This window comes from Gymnoscopelus braueri (assembly GCF_963280865.1).
Source record: "Gymnoscopelus braueri genome assembly, chromosome: 18".
In the NCBI taxonomy this organism is placed as follows: Eukaryota; Metazoa; Chordata; class Actinopteri; order Myctophiformes; family Myctophidae; genus Gymnoscopelus; species Gymnoscopelus braueri.
The window spans coordinates 30471012-30496693 of NC_137618.1; the positions used below are offsets into that span (position 1 = coordinate 30471012).

General features: G+C 44.6%; 1 protein-coding gene across 3 annotated transcripts in view; it reads left to right on the top strand.

The window, feature by feature from the left end:
• The window catches only part of gli2a (GLI family zinc finger 2a), a 102842-nt gene extending 79063 nt beyond the window's left edge, over positions 1-23779 (top strand). The window contains exons 6-15 of one of the 3 annotated variants that reach the window (XR_013932040.1): positions 5735-5936; positions 6474-6678; positions 9047-9166; positions 10918-11058; positions 13970-14119; positions 15670-15834; positions 17325-17609; positions 19352-19739; positions 20006-22657; positions 22704-23779. Coding sequence is in view for 2 of the 3 variants with exons in the window: in XM_080412875.1 (XP_080269001.1) it covers positions 5735-5936; positions 6474-6678; positions 9047-9166; positions 10918-11058; positions 13970-14119; positions 15670-15834; positions 17325-17609; positions 19352-19739; positions 20006-22209 (3860 nt within the window). In the remaining variant the exon portion in view is untranslated. Of the gene's footprint in view, positions 1-5734; positions 5937-6473; positions 6679-9046; positions 9167-10917; positions 11059-13969; positions 14120-15669; positions 15835-17324; positions 17610-19351; positions 19740-20005 lie in introns of all 3 variants that reach the window. The other 2 variants (XM_080412875.1, XM_080412876.1) reach the window with 2 other exon arrangements.
• Positions 23780-25682: the final 1903 nt, after the last annotated feature.

Here is a 25682-nt window from a genome sequence, read left to right on the forward strand (position 1 = left end):
ATAATATGGAAGTAAGATGAATTTTATCACAGGGCTGAATGTTTTATTCATTATGACACATTGTTATGAAGATTTGCACGAGTAAAGGCAGTGCTCATCATATATAATAAAGATAATTTATATTGGGCTGACCACACTGGCCACAACCAGCTCTGTCACACTCACTCTCCCAGACCTCCGGGGATTAGAAGTGAGAGCATTCAGAAAGACATTTCAGGGACCTGACATTTTAGTTCAGATATCTAATAAACTGTTCCCTTCTGGTAAAAGATAAAGTTGTTTGGTTTTAACCCAGTGTTTCAAACCTCTTAGACTCCACTTTGAGAAAACAAAGGTTTCAGGGGCCTTTGTAAGAGCCTGCGTTGGGCCTAAGTAGGGATCTGTGTACAGTAGGGCCTATATTTGTGTACAGTAGGGCCTTGACGGCCCTGTGACAGGCCTGCACAGGCCCTATATAGCAGTGATGGAAGAAGTACTCAAATGTTTTTACTTAAGTAAAAGTATTAATACCACAACGTAAAAAAGATGTACTTGACATCAGAATGTATTTAAAGTACCATAAGTAAAAGTACAAATTATGCAGAAATGTCCCATTTCAAGTTTTCAAAATGTATAAAAGATCTACAAGCACACTTGTTGTGACGCGTTGTGAGCTTGTAGATCTGCTATTTTCTTTTTTTTATGTTTATGATTTTTATTCAGCATAGGTAGTTGTAGGGTAGTTTTGACAAATACAGATACAGTAAGACTCATGCCCTTTTTCTTTTTCTTACATACAGGGACAAACAGTACAATACGAAGCAATTCACACCCAACATAACGTTTAACACACAACTAAGGTACAAGGCTGGTTCAGTTTTAGACACTTAATCCTCCCCATATCCTCCCTCCCTCATGGGTCTTTAGTCACCGTTCATTTCACCACAGATCTGCTATTTTCAAATAGCCAAGGTATCATTTTGACTGAAGTGGTTAATGTATGTTTTGTAATACTAATAACAATCTGCAAGTAACTAGTAACTATAAAGTTTTCAAAGAATTGTAGTAGAGTAAAAGCACAATATTTGCCCCTTAGATGTAGTGGACTAGAAGTAAAAGTATTGAAAATTAGAAATACTAGTAAAGTAGAAAATACCTCAAAATTGTACTCAAGTACAGTAATGAGTAAATGTACTTTGTTACTTTCCACCTCTGCTATATAGGCATGTGTTTAGGGTCTGGCTGGTATAGAAAAGGGCTGGGAGGGTTATGAGGATTTAGTAGTTTACTCTTCAATTACTGTAGTCTGATTTTCCACAGTCATTTCAGTTAAAACAGATGCTTAAGATAATAAAAAATAAAAATAACCACACACACACACACACACCACACCACACACACACACACACACACACACACACACACACACACACACACACACACACACACACACACACACACACACACACACACACACACACACACACACACACACACACACACACACACACACACACACACACACCGTGATTGTGTATTGAAGCTCCTGTAATTATAAGCCTGTATATGAGCCCAGATCCATCAATTACAAACAACACACTGTCCTCCTGCTGACTACAACACACATACATACATACACACACACACACACACACACACACACACACACACACACACACACACACACACACACACACACACACATGCGCGAGTGCGAGCGCCATATCACCACTCAGTGGGAGCTTAACATCTGTTTGTTCCAGGGTACCCTTTAAATTAGACCAGCTATTAAACTCTCCAAATAGTGTGTGTGTGTGTGTGTGTGTGTGTGTGTGTGTGTGTGTGTGTGTGTGTGTGTGTGTGTGTGTGTGTGTGTGTGTGTGTGTGTGTGTGTGTGTGTGTGTGTGTGTGTGTGTGTGTGTGTGTGCGTGCGTGTGTGTACCTGGAGTCAGTGTTTTATTATAGTTTAATATCTGTTCCGCTCATTTCAACAGGCTTCTATTCTCTCCTATTATTTTTATCCTATAGAAATATGATAGAAATAGGGGTGGGGGGGTTGTATCAAATGGGGGGCTCTGTGTCAAAAGGTTCAGAATCACTGCCATAGACAAATGAAAAACAAAACATGACCGGGTCTAATAACAGCGGCCACTCCATCTAGAACTCCATATTTGGGACAGCTGACCCCTAACGGGGGGGGGGGGGGGGCCTGCAGTACTAGTATTGTATGATGTCAGTCATCTCCATATTTGGCAATCAGCATGACACTGGTCTTGCCCAAATATGTACCATGTGGAATTCCATGTTTGGACGTCAATAAGACATGAGTACTTGGAGGCCAGTCTAGCCTGGCGGGGCGGTGGGTCTGAGATGATGAATTCAGAAAATAAATACAAATAGTTGATTTGAAAAGATATTCGGGAACTGTGTACCTTGGCTTGCTGGCAGAGTGCACAATAGATCTGGGTGAGTTATACATACAGGGACATACGGACAAATACTCTTCTAGATCAAAAGTAACAAATTCCTGCACTGTCTTTAATGGCACACCCCTCTTATCTCTTTCTTTCCTGCTTTCTTTCTTTCTTTCCTGCTTTCTTTCTTTCTTTCCTGCTTTCTTTCTTTCTTTCTTTCTTCTTTCTTGTGTGTGTTGGGTCTATGTGGGTTAAGGCTGTGGGTGTGTCTGGGTTGTGTGTGGTGTTATTTCAGTGAGGTAGAGAGAACGTAAATCCACCTTCACTAGGTCGACATGGGCTGGACTTGCAGGTTGGCAGTGGTGGTAGGTGATGTGCAATGTGTGTGTGTGTGTGTGTGTGTGTGTGTGTGTGTGTGTGTGTGTGTGTGTGTGTGTGTGTGTGTGTGTGTGTGTGTGTGTGTGTGTGGAGGTGTGTATGGAGGTGTGATGGGGTCATTAGGTGTTTCCTGTGTCCGGCGCCTCTGATGATGTAGCTACGTGCGCACACACACACACACACACACACACACACACACACACACACACACACACACACACACACACACACACACACACACACACACACACACACACACACACACACACACACACACACACACACACACACACACACACACACACACAGGTCCTGTTCTATGTCTGTCACACCAGTTCTAATGTTCTGCACCTGTTGGCTCTGAGCAGCTGACTTCTACAACTTTACTGCTCTCTCTCTCTCTCTCTCTCTCTCTCTCTCTCTCTCTCTCTCTCTCTCTCTCTCTCTCTCTCTCTCTCTCTCTCTCTCTCTCTCTCTCTCTCTCTCTCTCTCTCTCTCTCTCTCTCTCTCTCTCTCTCTCTCTCTCTCTCTCTCTCTCTCTCTCTCTCTCTCTCTCTCTCTCTCTCTCTCTCTCTCTCTCTGTCTCTTTCTGTCTCTCTGTCTTTCTCCATCTTTCTCCCTTCATCTCCTCACTTCCTTCCTTCATCTCCTACCTGTCTATTTCATTCGTTCATCCATTCTCTGTACCTCTCCTTATATCTCTCAGTGGCTGTCTCATTGTCTCTCTCTCTCTCTCTCTCTCTCTCTCTCTCTCTCTCTCCCTCTCTCTCTCTCTCTGACTGTCACAACCCAGAGGTCAGCCTAGCTGAGCCGCGTGCCAACTTTGACCTTTTGACCATTGACCACCAATCTGCATGTGTAAGTGATTCCCACCGCTGAGCTCATAGCCCCGCCCTCCTGGCTGTGATTGACTTATCCGTCCAGCATGGCTTGCCAACAGTGGTGGAAGAATACTCAGATATTTTACTGAAGTACAAGTAGCAATACCACAATATAGAAATCCTCTGTTACAAGTAAAAGGCCTGTGTTCAAAATGTTACTTGAGTAAAAGTACAAAAGTATTGGCATCAAAATATACTTAAAGTACCAAAAGTAAAAGTAGTAGTTTGAAAATAGCAGATCTAAAACTAAAGTTTTCAAATAATTGTAGTGGAGTAAAAGTACAATATTTTCCTCTGAGATGTAGTGGAGTAGAAGTAAAAGTATTGAACATTGGAAATACTCCAGTAAAGTAAAAGTACCTCAAAATTGTATTTAAGTACAGTACTTGAGTAAATGTACTTAGTTACTTTACACCATACTGCTTGCCAACTCCGACGGTCTTGGGTCTTGTGAGGCGAGGCTCAAGTGAGCCGCAAGGCCAGCCTACCTTGTTGGCAAGTTATTTAAAAAGACATACATTTGTTTCACATGCACAGGACTTTGAGTGAACCAAAAAGAGCACTACCGAGCTCAACTGTGGTGGGAATCACTCACGTGCACGATTGCGCCACATGTCAGATACTGAGTTGAGATCTATGAAGTTTCATGGCCTTGTGTTGTGATTTGATGATGATGTAGTTGCAGTGGGTCCCAAACGGTGAGCCGTGAGACAAGTCCAGGTGTTCCTTGGGGATTTGTGACAATCAACTCATGATTATTGCAATATACTGTACAAAAAGTTATTAATTATCTTTGATATACTATAACAGTAATTTGTGCGCTCCCATTTCCCTATACAGAGCCACATTTTATACCCTAAAATATATATATTTAACACAGTTTCAACCTGGTGTTTGTCTTTAATTTCTCTTCATTTTTATATTTTCACAAATGTTCAAAAATAGTTAACATAGCACACACTAACAACAACAACAACTTGTTCATGGGAACATCAACAAAAAACTTCATGGGAAAGTCCTTTTTACTGTACTTTTCTTTTCCTTTGTTGTACATCTGAGAACACTACAAGCCTTCCAGGGCCCATCAGAGGTCACAACCCCTACCTTTGTGTGAGCCTGCCTTGTTCTTATTCATGCTATTCTCAGATCAATTTGTTTAAATTGCTTCCATTTCAGTTGCAGCAACACAACAACACAGTGGTTCTGAGAGGAGATGCTATCGCTGCAATTATTGACAATGATTCATTATGCATAAAGACCACGTGAATCTTAACGAGCGGAGCCATATGTGTGTGTGTGTGTGTGTGTGTGTGTGTGTGTGTGTGTGTGTGTGTGTGTGTGTGTGTGTGTGTGTGTGTGTGTTACACAGATGAAGGAGATAGGGTGTAGCTTAGCATGGCCATGACCTCCAGTAGAATGCCTGTGGTTGAACGGAGAATGTTGCTTCTATCAGGGCTCAGAGGGTGTGTGCGTACGTGCGTACGTGCGTGCGTGCGTGCGTGCGTGCGTGCGTGCGTGCGTGCGTGCGTGCGTGCGTGCGTGCGTGCGTGCGTGCGTGCGTGCATGCGTGCGTGCGTGCGTGCGTGCGTGGTTTCTATTGAGGATTATTATTGAGGATTATTGAGGGGTTCCGTTATTTAAAATGGAGCTCTCTGGCTGACTCTGGTGAATTTAAAATGAACTAAACATCAAGTCACTCATCGTTTTATAACTAAAAGTTAAGAAGTTCATTGCGTTCTTGTTGACGGTGAAGAGGTAATAACCACTTATGCCCTTATAAGCCCACAAATTGTTAAGCATTGTCAAACATTTTCATAAATAGTGACGCTAGCCCACTACAAGCCCACAACACATTGCAATGCGACGAGTAGTGGGTTTGTAGATCAGCTATTTTCACTATTTTTAAAGATTTTTGACACTTACTGACAATGACCACCAACATGCCAACGACATGCCCAAAATTTAACCCAGGTTAAAAGTGGTTGAAAAACCCACCTTATCTTATCTCATCTGAAAAGTCCCAGTGACTCAGACATAGATATAAAAACATCTAACCAGGGACATCTTCCTGTGTGCTTCCAGTGTCTCGGTTCTCCAGTCCCAGACTGACGCCCAGGCTGAGCAGGAAGAGAGCTCTGTCCATCTCGCCGCTGTCCGACGCCAGCATTGACCTGCAAACCATGATCCGCACCTCCCCCAACTCCCTGGTCGCCTACATCAACAACTCCAGGTCCAGCTCCGCTGCCAGCAGCTCCTACGGACACCTGTCTGTAGGAGGCATCAGGTAGACATGAGAACACACATGGATGTACAGCACAGCAATTTAGGCATTCAGCAGACGCTCTTATATACAACTCTTATATACTGTACAACCATACAATAGTCTTCTATGTTCATATTATATTATATATCAGTGGTTCCAAAACGACGTGCCAGATATTTTAATGACAGTCTAGCTGTCATTAATTATGATTAATCACCTTTCATACATGTAAAAAAAAAATGCCCATGTTGTCTGTATATTGCTGTGGGAACGGAAAGATAAATGACGGCACTTGTTTATTATAACAAATAAAAACCAAGTGCTACTGAAAGAAAGAAGCATAATAGTGTCGAACAACAGTATCACACACAAATTGTGAGAAAAGCTGATCTGCATGCTCACAAAGCGTCGCGATGCAAGATGGTCTAGTTTATTTAACTTGATTATCGGTAATTATTTTATAGTTTGATTAACTGTTGTACTTCTATTAGTAGTACAAGATAGTACAATATGGTATAATGTTGCCCTTGAGATGACATGTCGTTGATGCTGTGTCAGTCCATCATTCAGCTTCCCGCATCCCATCAACCCCATGGCCTACCAACAGCTGCTGGCCCAGCAGAGAGGGCTGAGCGCCTTCGGACACATGTCTCCCCTCGTCCAGCCCGCCGCCTCCTCCTTCTCCAGCCGCCAGCACCCTCTGGCAGCCTCCACCCATCCTGCCGAGTGCTCACACAACACCAGCACCGCCGACACCAACCAGGTGAGAATAACATGTGTAATCAATCAGCCGCGCAACGTTTCTCTGTCCAGCCCTACCTCGCCTTCCCTACATTTTTGGGCATCTTTTTATATTTTGAACATTTTTAAATAGTTTAAATAGCCAATCTACATGCTCACAACATGTCGATATAGATCGGCTAGTTGAACTATTTTAAAATAGTACCAACAGTACACACAGTACATACATATACAGTATGTATAGTATAGGCCTACTGTATGTTTCAGCCATCAAATATTCTATAGGATATACACTATGTTTCAGCCATCCAGTATGTATATAGAGTATGTTTCAGCCATCCAGTATCCAATAGGATATACAGTACAGGGCCGTATTTTACACCCCGCTCTAAATGGCGCCAGGCGCAGCGCAATTATCATTGCTAGTTTACGACCAACGCATTTGTCATTTTCGCGCCCAGCGCCCACATTGTATAACTACCAAATGTGCACTAATGGGCGTTGTTGGTCTTAAAATGTGTTGTGGTCTGGCACATTGCTCTCTTAGGGACAGTTAGAAAAGTCCAAAAAGCGATTGTGTTTTGGACCAGCTCTGGTCTTAAATCCAGCAGTGACAGCACAGGTATTTCTTTAGTATTTAGAGAGAGAGGAAGAGACAGGGTTCATGCAGTTTAATGTAGCCTTTATTGCTGAGAAATGTGTTCATCCATTCAGTATGTATAATCCTTCCAGTATGTACTGTACATATTGTATGTTTCAGCCACCCAGCATGTATATTCCATGTTTCAACCATCCAGTATTTAATTGCATGTTTCAGCTATTCAGTATGCTGCATGATTCAGCCATTCATCTACCACTAACAGGATATACATATATACTCAGATCCAGATCTCCCTGTCTCCAGTATTACGTTAACTTTATGTTTCCGATAAGAGCTATGAGGAGCTATGTCTCTGTGTCTGTCTCTGATGTTTACACTGTGGATTGTCTTTAAGTAAACTTCCCTTTCACTAACTCACTCCTCTCCACACACACACACACACACACACACACACACACACACACACACACACACACACACACACACACACACACACACACACACACACACACACACACACACACACACACACACACACACACACACACACACACACGTACGTGCATACTGTAAAAGCATACAAGGCATAATACACACATACACACAAATGCAAAACACACGTACACACATCCCCCCGACACACATGCGCGCGCGCACACACACACACACACACACACACACACAAAACCACAGCACTGTGAGTTGACATTGATCAGAACCATGTTTCCTGGTTCTCAGCCAGTTGGGGGGGGCGGGACCCCCAACAATGAACACACACACACACACACACACACACACACACACACACACACACACACACACACACACACACACACACACACACACACACACACACACACACACACACACACACACACACACACACACACACACACACACACTTTTAATATCTTCCTCGTCGTTCATCAGGTATAAAATGACCTGTCTGTCTGCATATCTTTTTGTCTACCTTCTTCTCTCTGTCTGTCCGTCTATATGTCTGTCTGTCCTTCTGTCTGTCTGTCCATCTATATGTCTGTCAATATGTCTGTCTGTCCATCTGACTCTCCAGTAGAGTCTATAATAACTCATCTCTCTTCATATTTCCTGGTGGTTTGGCGTTCATAAAGCAGTCTAAATTGTTTAGTCTGTGTGTCGGGTGGTTCTGGGAGTTATGGGCCCCGGTGCCTGGTGCTGCCTGGGCCCCTCATTGCTCAGCAAACGGCCCCCGCAGCACAGCCAACAACAACGCTGTGGTATCTCTGGGCTTTATCTGATCTCCAGCCTGCTTCTCCCTCTGGCTGTCAGCAACCACTGGAAAGTTATTCTTGTCCCACTGACAGGAGATCAGTGCTTAAGGAACCTGGATGAGCTGGATACTGTAGATCACAGTAAAATACTCAGTGATAAAACATTTTGCCGATTTTGTGTCCTAAATCCCATGGCTATGAGGAGATCATATACAGTATATAGTGTGGGAAAAAAATATATACTATGTCTTCTGTGTATTTCTCTACAAAATGAGATGTCAAACGTGTTGTTTTGTCTTATCGGGTGCATCGCTTGACGTCATTGCTGCCATTCATGAATGAATGAATGAAATTCTCTCATTTTCTCTCCTTGAAAATAAGGAGAACATTCTGTCAGAGGGACATTTTAACCACTTAATTTGATTAATGTTATAACTTTTATAAAAGCCAATCTAGAAGTTACAAAACTTTGAAAATTCTGCTTTGTTTTTGGAAGATTTTTTTTTATTTAAATAAATAAATGTCTGTCTGCCCTCCAGAATGCTGGTGGCGACCCAGCAGTTAGCAGCACGGTCAACCCAATGATGATCATCACCAAAAGGTCAAAGGTGAAGACAGAAGCTGATGAAGGACCACTGCCGATCTCCCCTTCCTCTCAGGTACTGGAAGTCACAAACACTGGACTGGGACCAGTTTGAACCATGTATGAACCACATTCACTTTCATGGTCATTTAAAGCTACGATCCATACGTTTTACGTCCTCTCCCAACGGAGAGAGGTATCTGCAACTGATAACCCCTGGGATTTAAACCCAGGTTGTGCGTGGGAAACCAAACATCTTCCGCTTAGTAAGAGGGAATCCCTGCTTGGCCAGGGGAGATATTGGGCTTATGAGTTTCAGGCAGAGCTACTTGTCAACCAGTGTCCTACCCAACACAAGGGTCTAAATGTGTCAATGGACGACAACTGCAGATGTACTACGGTAGTTATATTGTATTATATAGACCTGAGGTCAATTCTACAAATGTCTTCTAAACAGTTTTCTGAAATACGTATGTTTCCATATCAGTAGTTCTCAAACTTTTTCATGTCAAAGACCCCTGAAATGACATGTATTTGGCCTTGGACCCCCATCTCAAAATATTTTGTTCCAGGGACCCCCAGAAGCAAATTTGTGTTTGCTTTAGAAAATATAATATATCTGCTATTTTTGAATATCCAAAGTATAAAATAATGCTTAAAGTGGTTAAACTCTAAAATGACATAGATGCTTTCCTGGTTTTAATGGGTTAACATACTTTACCACACAAATGAGTTACACTATTGTGTATTCATTCAAATACTCAATAAAAATTTGAGTAGAAAATGTTGAATTCTGAAACATTAATAACATATAACAAAAACAACATTCCTCTGTGTGATGTTAGATGTTTAATGTGGTGTTGTTCCACTTCTCATCTTGTATACAGCAGATTGTTTTGAATGGGTGATGACTTGGAGGAAGCTGAATACAATTTATTTTATGAATCGGCAACTCAAACAGCACATCCCTTACATTGTTGTCTGCCCTACAGAAAGTTCCACCCACTTAATACCCTTCCTAATTCCCTTAATTGATGATCAATAGTGAATAATAATGCAGTGTTATTCAATGAGAAACCATGTGCTGTCACCTGCTGTGATCTATCAACATCCATCAAGAGTTGAAAAGCTGATAAGATATATGCACAGAAAACACACCTCAGATAGGACAGTAGCGTGTGTGTGTGTGTGTGTGTGTGTGTGTGTGTGTGTGTGTGTGTGTGTGTGTGTGTGTGTGTGTGTGTGTGTGTGTGTGTGTGTGTGTGTGTGTGTGTGCGTGCGTGCGTGCGTGCGTGCGTGCGTGCGTGCGTGCGTGCGTGCGTGCGTGCGTGCGTGCGTGCGTGCGTGCGTGCGTGCGTGCGTGCGTGCGTGCGTGCGTGCGTGCGTGTGTGTGCGCGTGTGAGAGACTGTTCCACTGTCTCTCACTCAACTTCCATGTCTCACTGAATCATGTCCCACCTGAAACTTGTTATTCATTATAATAGTTCTCAGGTGCAATCTCATTTTGCATGTTGAGTTGAGTTCTCCTGCCGACATCATCGTACTCTATATTGGAAATGTTAATAGCACTAATCAACCGGACAGAAATCTAATACTCAGCTGCAATATAAGCATATAATATATAATATAAGCATAAGTTACGGTCAAATATATATGACCATTAACACAATCTGGTCTCTGTCTTGAAATAAGCTATATTTTTGATAATAGCATTCACTCAATCTCAACCAGAGTGAAGTTGCTGTCCACATGTACAGTACTTGCACCCTTTGTTGTCACAGTATAGTCATGTATAATGTTGTGTTGTGTTATGATGTGTGATTTCAGGATCACTGCGGAGGGGTTCTGGACCTGAGTGAAGAGCTGGACAGGGATGAATGTAAACAGGAAGTGGAGGCATTCTATGAAACCAACTGCCACTGGGAAGGATGTTCCAAGGAACACGACACACAAGAACAACTGGTCCATGTGAGTATTTCACCTCACTAGAGAGAGAGAGAGAGAGAGAGAGAGAGAGAGAGAGAGAGAGAGAGAGAGAGAGAGAGAGAGAGAGAGAGAGAGAGAGAGAGAGAGAGAGAGAGGGAGAGAGGGAGAGACAGACTTTCAGACAGTATAATGGTATTATATAGAACCAGCAGCGGACCGAAGTGGAAGTCATTTCCTAAACAAACAGTCCTCACCTTTCCTTTAATGTCTCAACAGTAGAAAGTGTCCTGCTTCTCATTAAAGCGGTGCTGACTGAGTCTGACCAGAGATCAGTGTGTTAGCTGATCTCTTCCTGTTGGTCACGTTAATGAGCCCGTCGGCTCAAACCCCCAAAACCCTGCAGCTGTGTCCCTCAACCCCTGCCCCTCCCGACCCCTGACCCCTGATCCCTATTCCCTAACCCCTGGCTCCCTCCGACACCCCCAGCTCCCCCCGAAGGGCCGCTCATAAATCCATCGTCATGCCAACTGCTCTGGAGTTTGACGACTGCTGGCCTTTCCCTGCTATGTCCTTCCTTCCTGAGGTTTCTCTCTGTTGCTGTCCTCCTATTGGCTGACGGTCATAAGGGCCATGCACGCTGGGCGAGACCTAGCCGGTTGAGTGTCTAAACGGAGAGGTTAAGTTTACAGATCTGTTTACATTCCCTGTGCATGAAACCCATGCTGTGATTGGTCGAAAAAGACAGTTTCCGGGGGAAGTGTATGTGACGGAAGTCTCGCCCTATTAGACACGCTGTGCATTAGTTCGTAACCAGGCTTTTCTCCTCGGAGATGAGAAAAGGCTCGACTATCCTCCTATTGACTGTAATGGCTGATAGTAAAAAGGGACATTTCTCAGCATAATCACTTCTGTCCTCCTATTGGCTGGCAGTCATAAGGGCCATGTGTCAGCGTAATCTCTTCTGTCCTCCTATTGGCTGGCAGTCATGACAGACAGAGATACTCTGTCAGGAGCCAGAAGGTGGTAGAGCTTACAAAAGATACTTTATGAATAAACTATTACTATCTATCTGTGTGTGTGTGTGTCTGTGTGTGTGTGTGTGTGTGTGTGTGTGTGTGTGTGTGTGTGTGTGTGTGTGTGTGTGTGTGTGTGTGTGTGTGTGTGTGTGTGTGTGTGTGTGTGTGTGTGTGTGTGTAACGTGACTTGACAGAGTGTTTACCACTAAAGCCTGTTTGGCCTGAGGAAGGGCGTAATTATGGGCTCAGAGAAAACACAGAGGTATCCGTGGATAATCCACCACAGAGGTATTGTGGGTAAATCCTACATGCCCAGACAATTTAAAGACAACAGCTGACCTCCTACACCTGGCGGGGCCAAAAACATACATCTCAAGTCAACATGTTTCTAGAAGTTCCTGTTGTTGATGTTTTATTCAAGTGGACACCTTCCTCCATCACTTTACATGACTGACCGCTGTCCGCTGTCAGCTGACCGCTGTCAAAGGAAATATAAAGGAAATGGAAAAGGTGACAGTAAAAGGCATTGCATAAACCTCTGTGGTCGTGACCAGTGGTGTAAAGTAACTAAGTACATTTACTCAAGTACTGTACTCAAACTTTTGAGGTACTTTTACTTTAGTATTTCCTATTTTCAATACTTCTACTCCACTACATCTCAGAAGCAAATATTATACTTTTACTCCACTACAATTATTTGAAAACCTTAGTTACTTATTACTTTTCAGATGTAAATTATTATATTATAAAACATACATTAACCACTTTAGCCCTATTTTATACATAGGCTATTTGAAAATAGCCGATCTAAGCTCACAATGCGTCGCGATGCGACGTGCTGTGAGCTTGTAGATCTGCTATTTTCAAACATTTTAGTACTTTTACTTTTGGTACTTTTACGTACATTTTGATACCAATACTGTTGTACTTTTACTCAAGTACATTTTGAATTCCGGGCATTTACTCGTAACAGAGTATTTCTACAATGCAGTATTGATACTTTTACTTCAGTAAGAAATGTGAGTACTTTTTTCACCACTGGTCGTGACTCAGGACCGAGTTGGGTTTTAGGAAAGGAGAGGAGGTGGTACGACGGTGTCGCATGCCGAAAACAGAGATCTATAAGCTCACAGTGCGGCGCTGATGCGGTGCATTGTGAGCTCATACAGACATGCTGACACCTGTCCCTTATGACCCCTCTATAGGAGGAGAAGGAGAGGAGAGGTGCAGGACAGACTTAGATCAACAGTAAACTCAACAACATTATCATAATATTATGGTAAAGGACCAATTAAAGTGATTCAGACAAAGGGTCAAATCAAACCATATAGAGAGAGAGGAGGGGGGGGGGGGTGATACAAAATAATGACTGATTTAATTATGTGTTCAAAAGTTTTAAGAAAAGGTGCTCATTGGAGGAGCTAGTTTTAAAATATATTTAACTGAAACACACACACACACACACACACACACACACACACACACACACACACACACACACACACACACACACACACACACACACACACACACACACACACACACACACACACACACACACACACACACACACACACACACACACACACACACACACACACAGCCTGAAAAAACAGACAGGCTGAGACATTATAGTCCTTTGTCTCCAGGTGATGAATGAATAGTTAATGTCAACAATGATGGATGGCACTGTCACTCTCTCTCACTCTCTCTCTCTCTCTCTGTGTGCTTGGAGTAGGAAACATCTTGTGGGAAAATGGCAAGCTCTTTGCTGACTCACTGCTGTTACCCACACACACACACACACACACACACACGCACACACACATACACCTGACCCCAGATCAGATCCCCACAATCACCCCACCATTACTTTCTCCACTGCCTTCTTCTCCTTCCTGTGGATGTAATGATGTCACTTCCTGTTGTCTCCTCAGCACATCAACAACGATCACATCCACGGAGAGAAGAAGGAGTTTGTGTGTCGCTGGGAGGAGTGTTCCCGAGAGCAGAAACCATTCAAGGCCCAGTACATGTTAGTGGTTCATATGAGGAGACATACTGGAGAGAAACCACACAAATGCACGGTGAGGAGCTTGACTGACTGACTGACTGACTGACTAGAAAACTGGCTGTGCCTTCAGTCATCTGTGATGTCAGTCATCTATCTACTGTATGACGTATGACTCCAAAGTTTCAGCCGAGCCCCATTGACTTCCATTATAAAAAGTATTAAACATGTGTGGAAAAAAATGAATGGAGGTAGTACTGTGGCCTACAGGCAGTGTGCACAAGAAATTTGGCGCTGATCGTTCCAGCTGTTTGCAACATTAGCTATGGACACACACACACGCACGTACACACACACACACACGCACACACACGCACACACACGCACGCACACACTGAGCTACGGCATAATACAAAAAAAAACATTGTAATGTAAAATGTTCAATATACTACAGTTAGTTCCGACCTCACGTTGTGATTGGCTGAGAAGCAACAGCACTCCCTACAAATTCCACTTGTTTACCTTCCCTGTAACCTAGCAACGGCCGCCGCAAGCTGTTAGCAATAACACAACAGTATAATAGCCATAATACACGAGAGGGAGTGCTATACCATGTGATATTGACACTGTGACTGGTGTGCATCTAGAATAAAGTAGATGGTGTATTCCCTATCCGGGATTCGGACCCTCCCACGTGGGAGACCAAATATCCACCGCTCATCCAAGACGCTCATCCTGTTTTACCAGGAGAGAAATTGTGCTTATGAGCTTCAGGCAGAATGACTTATCAACCAGTAGGTGGTGTCCTACCCGACACCTGGGTCTAAATGTCTCAATGAATGAGATGATTAATTATTTTGTATTAACACGCCCTACCATACAGATTGGTTAAAATATATCGTTTTACTCATTAAAATAAGTTCAGAATTGCAGCTTTAACAGACATATCTTCCATGTAGATAAACCACAGGGTTCTCTTCATATCTGAGATCAAGTTGAGAGGCTGCTCTCTCTGCAGCTTCAAAGACGTTTTCACCAGGGTGGACTTCTGAAGGGTGGTGGGGTTCATAAAGGTGATTGACAGCACGGGGGGGGTGGGTAATTAAAATCTACAGACAAGAGTGTGGGGGCCATGGGTCCTTATTAAGACCATACTGTACTTGTTTCAGCGCACGATGTCCCTCGTGCATCATCATCTGAACGCCTTTCAATATGCGTCTTTCTCCCTCTTTCCTCAGTGTTCTTCTCCCCGGTTCGCTCCCTTTTTTCTCTCTCTCGTTGTCTTCTCAGCCCCCCCCCGCCCCCTCGATACCCCCCACCCAAACCATTTCGTCTCATGTGTTTTTATGAAGAGAGGGTCTTTATGTCCGCCGCTTTCATGTCTAATCTAATCTGATGTGCTTTCACCTTCAATACCAGTTCAACTCACACTGGGTTCTGAAGGAATAACAGATTATTACGGTCTGTATGTGAAACACAGAGTGAGACACGAGGCTTTGTTGAGGGTTTTACCGCAGTGTTGAACGCTGCCCTGTCTGAAACACAATGATATTCACACAGAGTCTGTCTGTCTGTCTGTCTGTCTGTCTGTCTGTCTGTCTGTCTGTCTGTCTGTCTGTCTGTCAGTTCGAGGGATGTGTCAAGGCGTACTCTCGTCTGGAGAACTTGAAGACTCACCTCAGGTCTCACACCGGAGAGAAACCTTACGTGTGTGAACATGAAGGCTGCAACAAAGCCTTTTCTAACGCCTCGGACCGGGCCAAGCACCAGAACAGAACACACTCCAACGAGGTACACACACACACTGCCTTACCAGCCATCTTGCCTGGTAAAATTATCATCTTTCAAATCTATTTGCGTCTTCAAGCACTTTTTCTCATGACTCTGTTATCTCATTCCATTCTTTTTCTACATTACAAAGTCTTCAACTCAGTATTTGATTTGATTGTTCAAGAACTTGGTTTCGCTGTGTTTTAGAAAGAGCTGCGCAGATACAGTCATTATTATGATCATTAACTGGAGGCAGATTTCAAGGCATTAGATTTAATCTCATTTTAGCCCAGTTGTTCACACAAGTCATCTGTAGCGTGGAGGTGAACCAGTCATTACCATGTTTACTGTACGGGACGATGTTAGGTCTGTTGCATAGCTCTGATCAAGAAGACAAAGGTAGAATATCCCACAAACAACGCTAAAATAACAGTATTTAGGTTTAAATACTGTAATTTTGTGACAAACACACATCAGAGGCAAATGATGCTATCATCAAACTCATCCTTTTTTTTGGATGACGGATGATTTCTCTATCCAAGAATTGTGATGTATTGTAAGCAACCCCTATACATATAATATATATTGAAGTAGTAGTTTTTTCCTAAGTAAAAGTAACAATACCCCCATGTATGTACTCTGTAAAGTAAAAGTATGCATTCAAAGTTTTACTTGAGTAAAAGTACAAAAGTGTACTTTCAAAACATACTTACAGTACCAAATGTACTCATTATGCAGAAGGGTCCGTTTCACAATCATATTATTGGGTCGTAATTAGAAATGCATTAATGTGTTAATCACTTTAATGTTGCAGCTGGTAAAGGTGGGGCTTTTTTTTATGTGCTGCTTGGTTGCTTAACCTATAATTATACATCATCATGTATCACTGTCTTGTATTAATAAGCTAAATCTGCAAAGTAACTAGTAATTAAAGTTGTCAAATAATTGTAGTTGATTAAAAAGTACAACGTTTGCCTCTGAGATGCAGTGGAGTAGAAGAATGTACTTATACCGGTAGTAGCAGCCAGTAACCAGTCATACGCATGTATGTAGCACAACATCACACTGCATGACATCCACAGAATAGCTACTGGTGGAAAGTAACTAAGTACATTTACTTTTGCTTCTACTCCACTACATCTCAGAGACAAATATTGTAGTTTTACTTCACTACAATTATTTGAAAACTTTAGTTACTAGTTACTTTTTGAAGATTTTGATTACTATTAAAAAACATAAATGAACCATTTCAGCCCTATTTAAACATTGGCTATTTTCAAACTGATCATTTGGAAACTTGTGAAATGGGACATTCTGCAAAATGAGTACTTTTACTTTCAGTCCTTATCCCTTTAAGTATATTTTAATGTGAATTAATGTGAAAAGTACTTTCTACATTGTGGTATTGGTACTGTACTTTACTGTACAGTACAAAATGTGAGTACTTCTTCCACCACTGACAATGGCACAGGCCAACATGTGTGTTAATACTATGAATGGTGTGTTGTCAGAAACCATACGTGTGTAAGATCGCGGGCTGCACCAAGCGGTACACGGACCCCAGCTCTCTCAGGAAACACGTGAAGACCGTTCACGGCCCCGAGGCGCACGTCACTAAGAAACAGCGCAGCGACGTCCCCGGGAGACCACAACCGCCCAGAGGCAGCGGAGAGAACGAGGCCAACGCCAAGCAGAGCAGCAGGGGTTCTTCTGAGGGCCGGACGGAGGCCAACGGTGCCCCCAGAGGAGTGGAGGACTGTCTGCAGGTCAAATCCATCAAAACGGAAAACTCGATGGTAAGAGACTGTATGAAACTGCATCAAAGCAGTGAAGGTTCCCCCTCTTACACACACACATACACACCGACCCACAGCCACCCACACCCACACACAGACACAACCATCGAAGCGCACACACATACATACATATATACTGTACATACAGTGTATATCCTATATTTGGGAATAATACTATGGATGATCAGCTAATTATGCGTCGTCATTCGTCAACACAAATCAAACTGTTGACCTAACACATGACCTGCATGACCTAACACTTTAACCTGGTCTTTTAAACAGAATCACTGTTTATATTTGAAAGACAACACAATCTAGCCCTAATCACGACAATATTAAATATTAATAAACGATAAACTGAAACACCTTTGGTGGACAGGAGAAGAACAGTTTTTACCACTCAGTTTCTAGTGTATTGATTTGTAGGACAGAATTCTACTGAATTCTACTTTACTAACAAGGTTTTAACTGCTGATGCCGCCTGTCTCTTTTCCTAACACTTTTCTCTCCCCTTCCAACCTTTCCTAACGGACAGTCTTCCCTGAGGTGAGCTCTAACACTGTCTCTCTCTGCATGGGACACAGTGTTTGAACATATCAATCAACATCATTGCATCCATGTGTATTTGTGAAATAATCATTTTACTAAGGCAGCCGACGTGTTATGCTGCAAACAACAATGCTCAAAGCTCAAGGAAATAAGGAATGGAACAACCAGAGGTGTAGTGATGTGGACTGTAGTTAAACATCTAGTCGCTGAATGTCGTCAATAGCACCTTTAACACCCACTCCCTTGCACATGAAATATGGGACCGCACAAGCACACGCACACGCACACACACACACACACACACACACACACACACACACACACACACACACACACACACACGTTGGCATTCAGTAGCATTCCCCTGTTGACCAGAGATCTGGTAACAACCTCTGTGGGAGCGATGATAAAAGTCATTGTTCCATTAATATTCACACACTGAGCAAACAGTGCAGCATGACACCGAGATCAAGACTCGTTCTAATTTTTTGGGGGCTAGTTTGAATTACTACCACCACTGCACTGGGAGCATCGCAGCTCATCCATTATCCACTCCTTTTGTAAAGCCACATCTATGATGCATGATATTGTGGAACTACATTAGTTACAGTATTACAAAACATCCTCAAAACAATCAGAATGTTGTACTAATTGCTCTGATATCAGTCACTCGTCTTTACACAGAATGAGATGTGATGATAGTTTGTTGTAAAGCCGTAGGGAAGGATGTGCAAGGTTTTACAACACATGCATTCATTTTACATGACTCCAACACAAGGCAGATATCATGTAACCGTTCAGAGTTTGCATACCAACTTCATTGGGCAGGCCGTCAGGGAGTACTCTTGTAGTAATTATTCTTGTAGTTTTATAGTTTTAATTGGGATCTTCTACCCCAGATTTTAGAACTAAGGCCCCTAGTTCGAAAATCAGTGCAAACCACCGCCTCTTGGTGGTTTGCCTCTTTTATTAACGATGAGGACAATGTGATGAAGATTCTGTCCAGTAGAAGACTGAAGTTCACTGAACCAACCTCAAGAATCAATTATAATGAAGTTTCTATACTGATATAAACCTCCTCTTATGTCCCTTTTTCCCTCCATCTTCTCCTCACCTCTCCTCTCTCCTTCTCCCCTCCTTTCTCCTCCTGTCCTCTCTCCTCTCTCCTCCTCCTCCTCTGCTCTGGTGTCCAGACATATCAGTCCAGTCCGGGTGGTGTCTCGTCATGCAGCAGTGAACCATCGCCTCTTGGCAGCACCAACAACAATGACAGTGGAGTAGAGATGGCCGTGCACAGCGGGGGCAGCTTTGGGGATCTGAGTGCGTTGGACGAGGGCCCCGTGGTCGACTCCACCATGCCCGGGGGCGGGGGCGGGGGCAGGGGCCCCCACGCGGGCCCCGGCGTGGGTCTCCAGATGAGGAAGGCCGGGGGTCACGGAGGCGGCGTGACCATCAAACTGGAGAACATCAAGAAAGAGAGGCTGAAGACAGTGAGGGACGTCTGTCCCTGGGCCAGTGACACTCCGCTGCACCCACAGGGACACCGCAACCACACCAAGCTGCCTCCCATACCTGCTGTCGGTGAGGATGGATTGATTTGTGCTTTGAAGTCGGGTTGGTTTTGTGGTGACGGTGGTTGGGTGGTGGTTAGCTGGGTGGTTGTTAGATGGGCGGTCGGGTTGATGTTGGTTGTTGGGCGGTGAATAGCTGTTGTTTTAATTCATAGAGGTGATCGGTTACGTGACAGCAAGCCCAAAAGAATGTAGAAACATTTTCCATAAAACAAAGCACATACTGTACATGCACATACATCATGTGTGACCATAACATATTATGTTCTCCATCAGGATCCCTGCTGGAAAACAACATTCTGAGTGGTCTGAACGTTCCGTATCCTGACCAGCGGCTGGCTGACCTGTCCTCCTGTGAGGTGACGCTGTTGAACCAGTTGAATGAGCGGCGCGACAGCACAACCAGCACCATGAGCTCGGCCTACACCCTCAGCAGGCGCTCGTCCGGCATCTCCCACTGCTACTCCAGCCGCCGCTCCAGCGACACCTCGCAGTTCGGCGGAAGCCGCCACAACAACATCAGCTCTGCCGACTCGTACGACCCCATCTCCACCGACCTCTCAAGGCGCTCCAGCGAGGCCAGCCACTGCGGAGGCATGGGTGGAGGAGGTGGAGGTCTCCCTAGCCTGCTCAGCCTGACACCAGCGGAACACTACCGCCTCAAGGCCACATACGCGGCCGCCACCGGGGGAGCCCCGCCCACCCCGCTCCCAAATATGGAGCGGATGAGCCTCCGGACTCGCATGGCACTGTACGGTGAATCCCAGGACCAGTCCGCCTCCCACTCCTTCCTCCAACCGCCTCCTGGTGCTGTGCCGCGGCGCTGCAGTGACCTGGGCTATGGAAACCGCAGCATGCTGCCCCACGAGGTACCGGACAGCCTGCCGCGCCGGGCCAGCGACCCGGTACGACGGCCGACGGTCGACCCCCTGTCCCTGCCCAGGGTGCAGCGCTACAACAGCATGAACAGCATGAACCCCGCCCTCCCTCCATCTGCTGCAGATCGCTACAGGGGGCTGGCTGCCATGCAAGGCTACACCCGCTCAGACGGTAGCCTACAGAGACACCCCTTCTACCCCAGACCGCCCAGCATCTCAGAGAACGTTGCCATGGAGAACATGGCAGTGGATGGAGGAGTGGATCAGGGCGGAGAGGAGGACTTGGTCCTTCCAGATGACATGGTCCAGTACCTCAGGTCCCAGAACACTGGCCAAGCCAACTACCAAGCCCAGGCTCAGGGCTTCCACGGAGGCATGGCATCCCAGCAACAGCAGTCGTTCTATGGGCAGAGGAGGATGGCCCTGGTGGATGCCAATATGCCCCAGACTGGACCGGGCCTCCAGGCCTGTCAGCAGCATCAGCAGCAACCGTCCGACATGAACAAGAACAGCATGCCGGTCCAGTGGAATGAGGTGAGCTCCGGCACCATGGAGGCCAAAGCCAAGCCGCCTCCCAGGGGGAACCTAGCCATCGTACCGCAGAGACACAACTTTGGCCCCTTCCAGGGGTCTGGCCAGGGCCTGGGCAGCAACCAGCAGGTGATGTCTATGAATCACAATATGGCTCTGCAGGGATACATGCAGCGCAGCAACCAGAGGATGATCAACACATCTCTGCAGCAGCAGAGACAAGGCAACGGTTTTGCCGAGCAGGTTGGTCCCCAGCAAGAGGCGATCCCCAACTCCGTGGCTGGGAACATCGGCACGAGACCTGCATATAACGCCATGGCAGGTCAGGGTAACCCGCAAATGCCAATCTACAGAACCAGGACTCAGGCTGATTGCTATCCACATATGAATCATGTGGAGGCGCAGCAGAATTACACCCTTCCTCCCCAGCAGCAGCCTGGCTTCCACGATGGAGGCAGAGGTCTGCTGCAGCCCAGGCCTCCCATGGAGCCCAAGTCTTTGGGCAGACAGCTCTCAGGGTCCAGCGTTATGCAACAGAGCCGCTTCCCTCCGTCGTCCACTTTGAACCCCAGTCACGCCAACAACACCTCAGAGGCCAGTCCCAAGAGGCCCCATGTGTCAGCGGTCCAGAACCCAGGCTCTGCCTTGTATTACACAGGGCAGATCCATATGTTTGAACCCGGCCCCGACGGCTTCGACGCCCCCATGTCGCCGTGCGGGGGCCCTGCCGGCACCAACAACAACAACCGCAGTACCACCATAGCCAACATGGCGTCCCCGGGCGTCAATCAGGTCACCAGCAGCACCTCCGCCGGTGGCTCCACGGAGCATGCCCAGATCGACTTTGATGCCATGCTGGACGACGGAGACCACTCCAGCTTGATGTCGGGTACGCTGAGCCCTGGCCTCCTCCAGAGCCTCTCCCAGACCTCCTCCCGTCTCACCACGCCCAGGAACTCTGTCACGCTGGCCTCGGTGCCGGCGGGCATCGGGAACATGGCCATCGGTGACATGAGCTCCATGCTCACCGCTCTGGCTGAGGAGAGCAAGTTCCTGAACATGATGAGCTGAGAGGGAACAGACTCTGTAAACGTCTCCTTCAGTGCAGTTGAGGAATTGTTGGGATTTTTCACATATTGCTCTTTTTCCGGCCTTCACCAAGCGTCTGGTATTTTTTTGGTGTCTTATCTGTTGCCTGACAGCATGCAACAGCATGCTACAATGGCTACCCATTTTCAACCATATCTTCATATCATTGATCCTCTCTAATGCTCATTATAAGATGGTACCATTTCTGTCTACTCACTCTGTGTCTCAGAGGTGGGCTGTGGACAGGTCAGAAACCTGCCTACCAATGACATCATCGTAGGCAGGTGTGGTCATTTCAAACAAACTATTTTGTGTTATGTAACAACAAAGTATTCTCAGCGAATGGAAAATACAGCCTTTATTTCCCAGCATCATCAGGGGTACCACCACTGATGATGTCATTGGTAGGCAGGTGTCTGAACTGTCTACGGCAGAGAAAGATGGTACGAGCATTAATGAGGATCAGTTATACGAAGGCACAGAAAGATGGTACGAGCATTAATGAGGATCAGTTATACGAAGGTTGTAAAATGGGTGAAGTGTTCTTTTAAGGGTGATTTTGCAGCACAGCGCGTTGTGAACGTGTAGATCAGTTCTTTTCGGCATGCAAGTATAAATCACCCTTCAGATTATGTTTGTTGCTTACAGTACATGACATCAAACGATGATCGGACACCTCATCTTTCCGTCCAGTGTTACCGTCTAAACACATCAGGAAGTAAAAAAAAGCACTGATTGAACAATTGGAAACTGGTTATTTCAGGAGAATTCTGTTTTCTACATTGTCCATAATATCTTATGCTTACTCTGTAATATTTTCTTCAAATTATTGTATGTAGCATTAGCGAAAGCTGAAAATACTACAGTAATGGTTAAGGACATTTTTCTATCACTATTTGTTAAAAAAAAAAAAGCCATACTTTTTATCTACAAATAGACCAGGGTATGAAAATGCACCATTCTTCAGTATTTGTTGGTATAATAGCCCTTTATAAAGCAGTGCACTGAAAGTCTTTCACACAGTGCCTTGCAGACGGAATGGATTTTGCGCATTTGAACACGTCGTACTGGCACACAGACGATGACACCGGGACACAAATATAACTTGGACATATTCATTATATAATTTTTCTCATTGTGACCTTCTACGTCTATTGACTATCCTGTATGGTACCTGCTTTAAGTTATGCTAAAGACTTGACCGTTGCACGCTAGGTATGACGTTGACACACGAGCCAATGTGATTTTTCCAAGTGTTAGGATACGTGGATAATATTATTATTATTATTATTATTATTAAAGTGTTTGAGGAGCATGGTTCGAAGTCTTAAAAAGACAGAGGCACAAACCAGATGTCCTTCAGATGCCCTCTCAAACCGAGGCGTTGGCCTAAGAAATCTCAGACAGACAAAGATTGTGGGGGGCAAGGATATGTCACACCACAAGGACCCCCTTTGCCCCACGAGGAGCATTCTCCATAAAGAATATGCAAGTACCTCTGTGCGTTCTCAGAGGAGATCCTGCTCTAATTAACGCATTCATATACAGTACGCCCCCCCCGCCGAAGCCCCGGACCTCCCCTGGGTTCTGGAGGAGCTGCAGAGACCAGGAAGAGACTTTTACAGACTTTGATCATGAAATCCGTTAAGGACGGAGCAATGACCTCGCCCCCTACGACAGCCTCTTTATGTTATGATCGCTGAAAAAAGTAGCCTTTATAAAATGTGTGTATATGCTACCAATTCACTTTACTATGCTCAGTGTGCGTGCATGCGTGTGTGTGTGTGTGTGTGTGTGTGTGTGTGTGTGTGTGTGTGTGTGTGTGTGTGTGTGTGTGTGTGTGTGTGTGTGTGTGTGTGTGTGTGTGTGTGTGTGTGTGTGTGTGCGTATGTGTGTGTGTGTATGTATGTGTGTATAGCATTTTGTATGCGTGTATTCGTGTATATACAGAACATTTCAAATACAGTCTCTTCCCTTTTTTTCTGGTGAAAGTCAGAAGTCGTGTGTTGTTCGTGTGTCGAGTGTCCTTTGAAATCACTGGCCTCTCGTCCCTCGGGGACGCATGAAAGAGAGTCTGTTTTTAAACTCCGCCAGGAGATCTAACCAGTAGAAAATATTAATCACATAAAAAAAAAGGATTCATCTGCATCAAATGCACACTGGGTGCCTGTCAGAACAGATCTATGTTCTTTTAGTTTTTGTAATAATCACATACATGCAGGTAGGCACAATGACCAGGCTTAAATCTTATCAGATTTTTTAAAATGAATTAAACAGTTATTTATTGTTGATGTAAGTAACACTAATGTTGCACATCACACATGCCAGAAGCAGCAATACGTAGCTATAAAACATGAATACAGTATGATCATTTTAACCACTTTGAACCTGCCATACCTATTTTGGTCATTATAAAAAAAACTAAAAACATAAAATATAAGCTGATCTACAAGCTGTGAGCTTGTAAACCGAATATTTTCATGCAACACCATCATATGACAAAATATTTAGAGCTTAAGAGGTTAAGCTAGCCTGCAAACAAACCCTTTGGTTTGTATACACAGGTTCAAAGTCTATACAGTATACTCATGAGTACTACATACTAAATTAGTACTAATATTATCACATTTATTACAGTTATTTAAGCTAACCTGCAGTTGCAGCCTTTAGTTTGTGGTTTATTATCATCCCTTTATAGCTGTGATATAAATGCTTGAATAATGGAAAGCACAACACTGTTTTGTCTTTGAAGGCCCCTCTTTCATCTCCACCCCTTCATCATCACTCTGTACCGTGTCTTTCCTCTTCGTACCCGCTAATGAAAAAATAATGTGTATCTTATGGGGGCTTCTGCGGTTCTGCACCCCCACCCACACCACTAACACACCCCACCCTGGCCCGCCAAATGATTCTTCTCCTCTGCTGGAAAGAGCCAAAAACAACCGTCTGTCTCCAGCAATTCAAAACGCACACAGAGACGTTTCTAAAGTTAGCCAACATGTAGCCCAGAATTAACAGTGTCAGACAGACCCTGAGGAACTGACTTGGGAACCACATGAAACAACATATATGAGCGAGAGAGAGAGAGAGAGAGAGAGAGAGAGAGAGAGAGAGAGAGAGAAAAGAGAGAGAGAAGAGAGAAGGAAGGAAAAGTAAAAGAAGGGAGCTACAACAAGAATGAGGGGAGTAAGAGTGTGTGTGTGTGTGTGTGTGTGTGTGTGTGTGTGTGTGTGTGTGTGTGTGTGTGTGTGTGTGTGTGTGTGTGTGTGTGTGTGTGAGATTTGAGAGAAAAGTAAAAGATAGGAGCTATAGAACAAGAACCAGGGGAGAGAGAGAGAGAGAGAGAGAGAGAGAGAGAGAGAGAGAGAGAGAGGGGGGGTGTAGAGGGGAGAACAAGGGTCCAAGGGGAGACTCACTGAATGCTTAAAAGAACGAGAAGAAATGATTTTTAATTT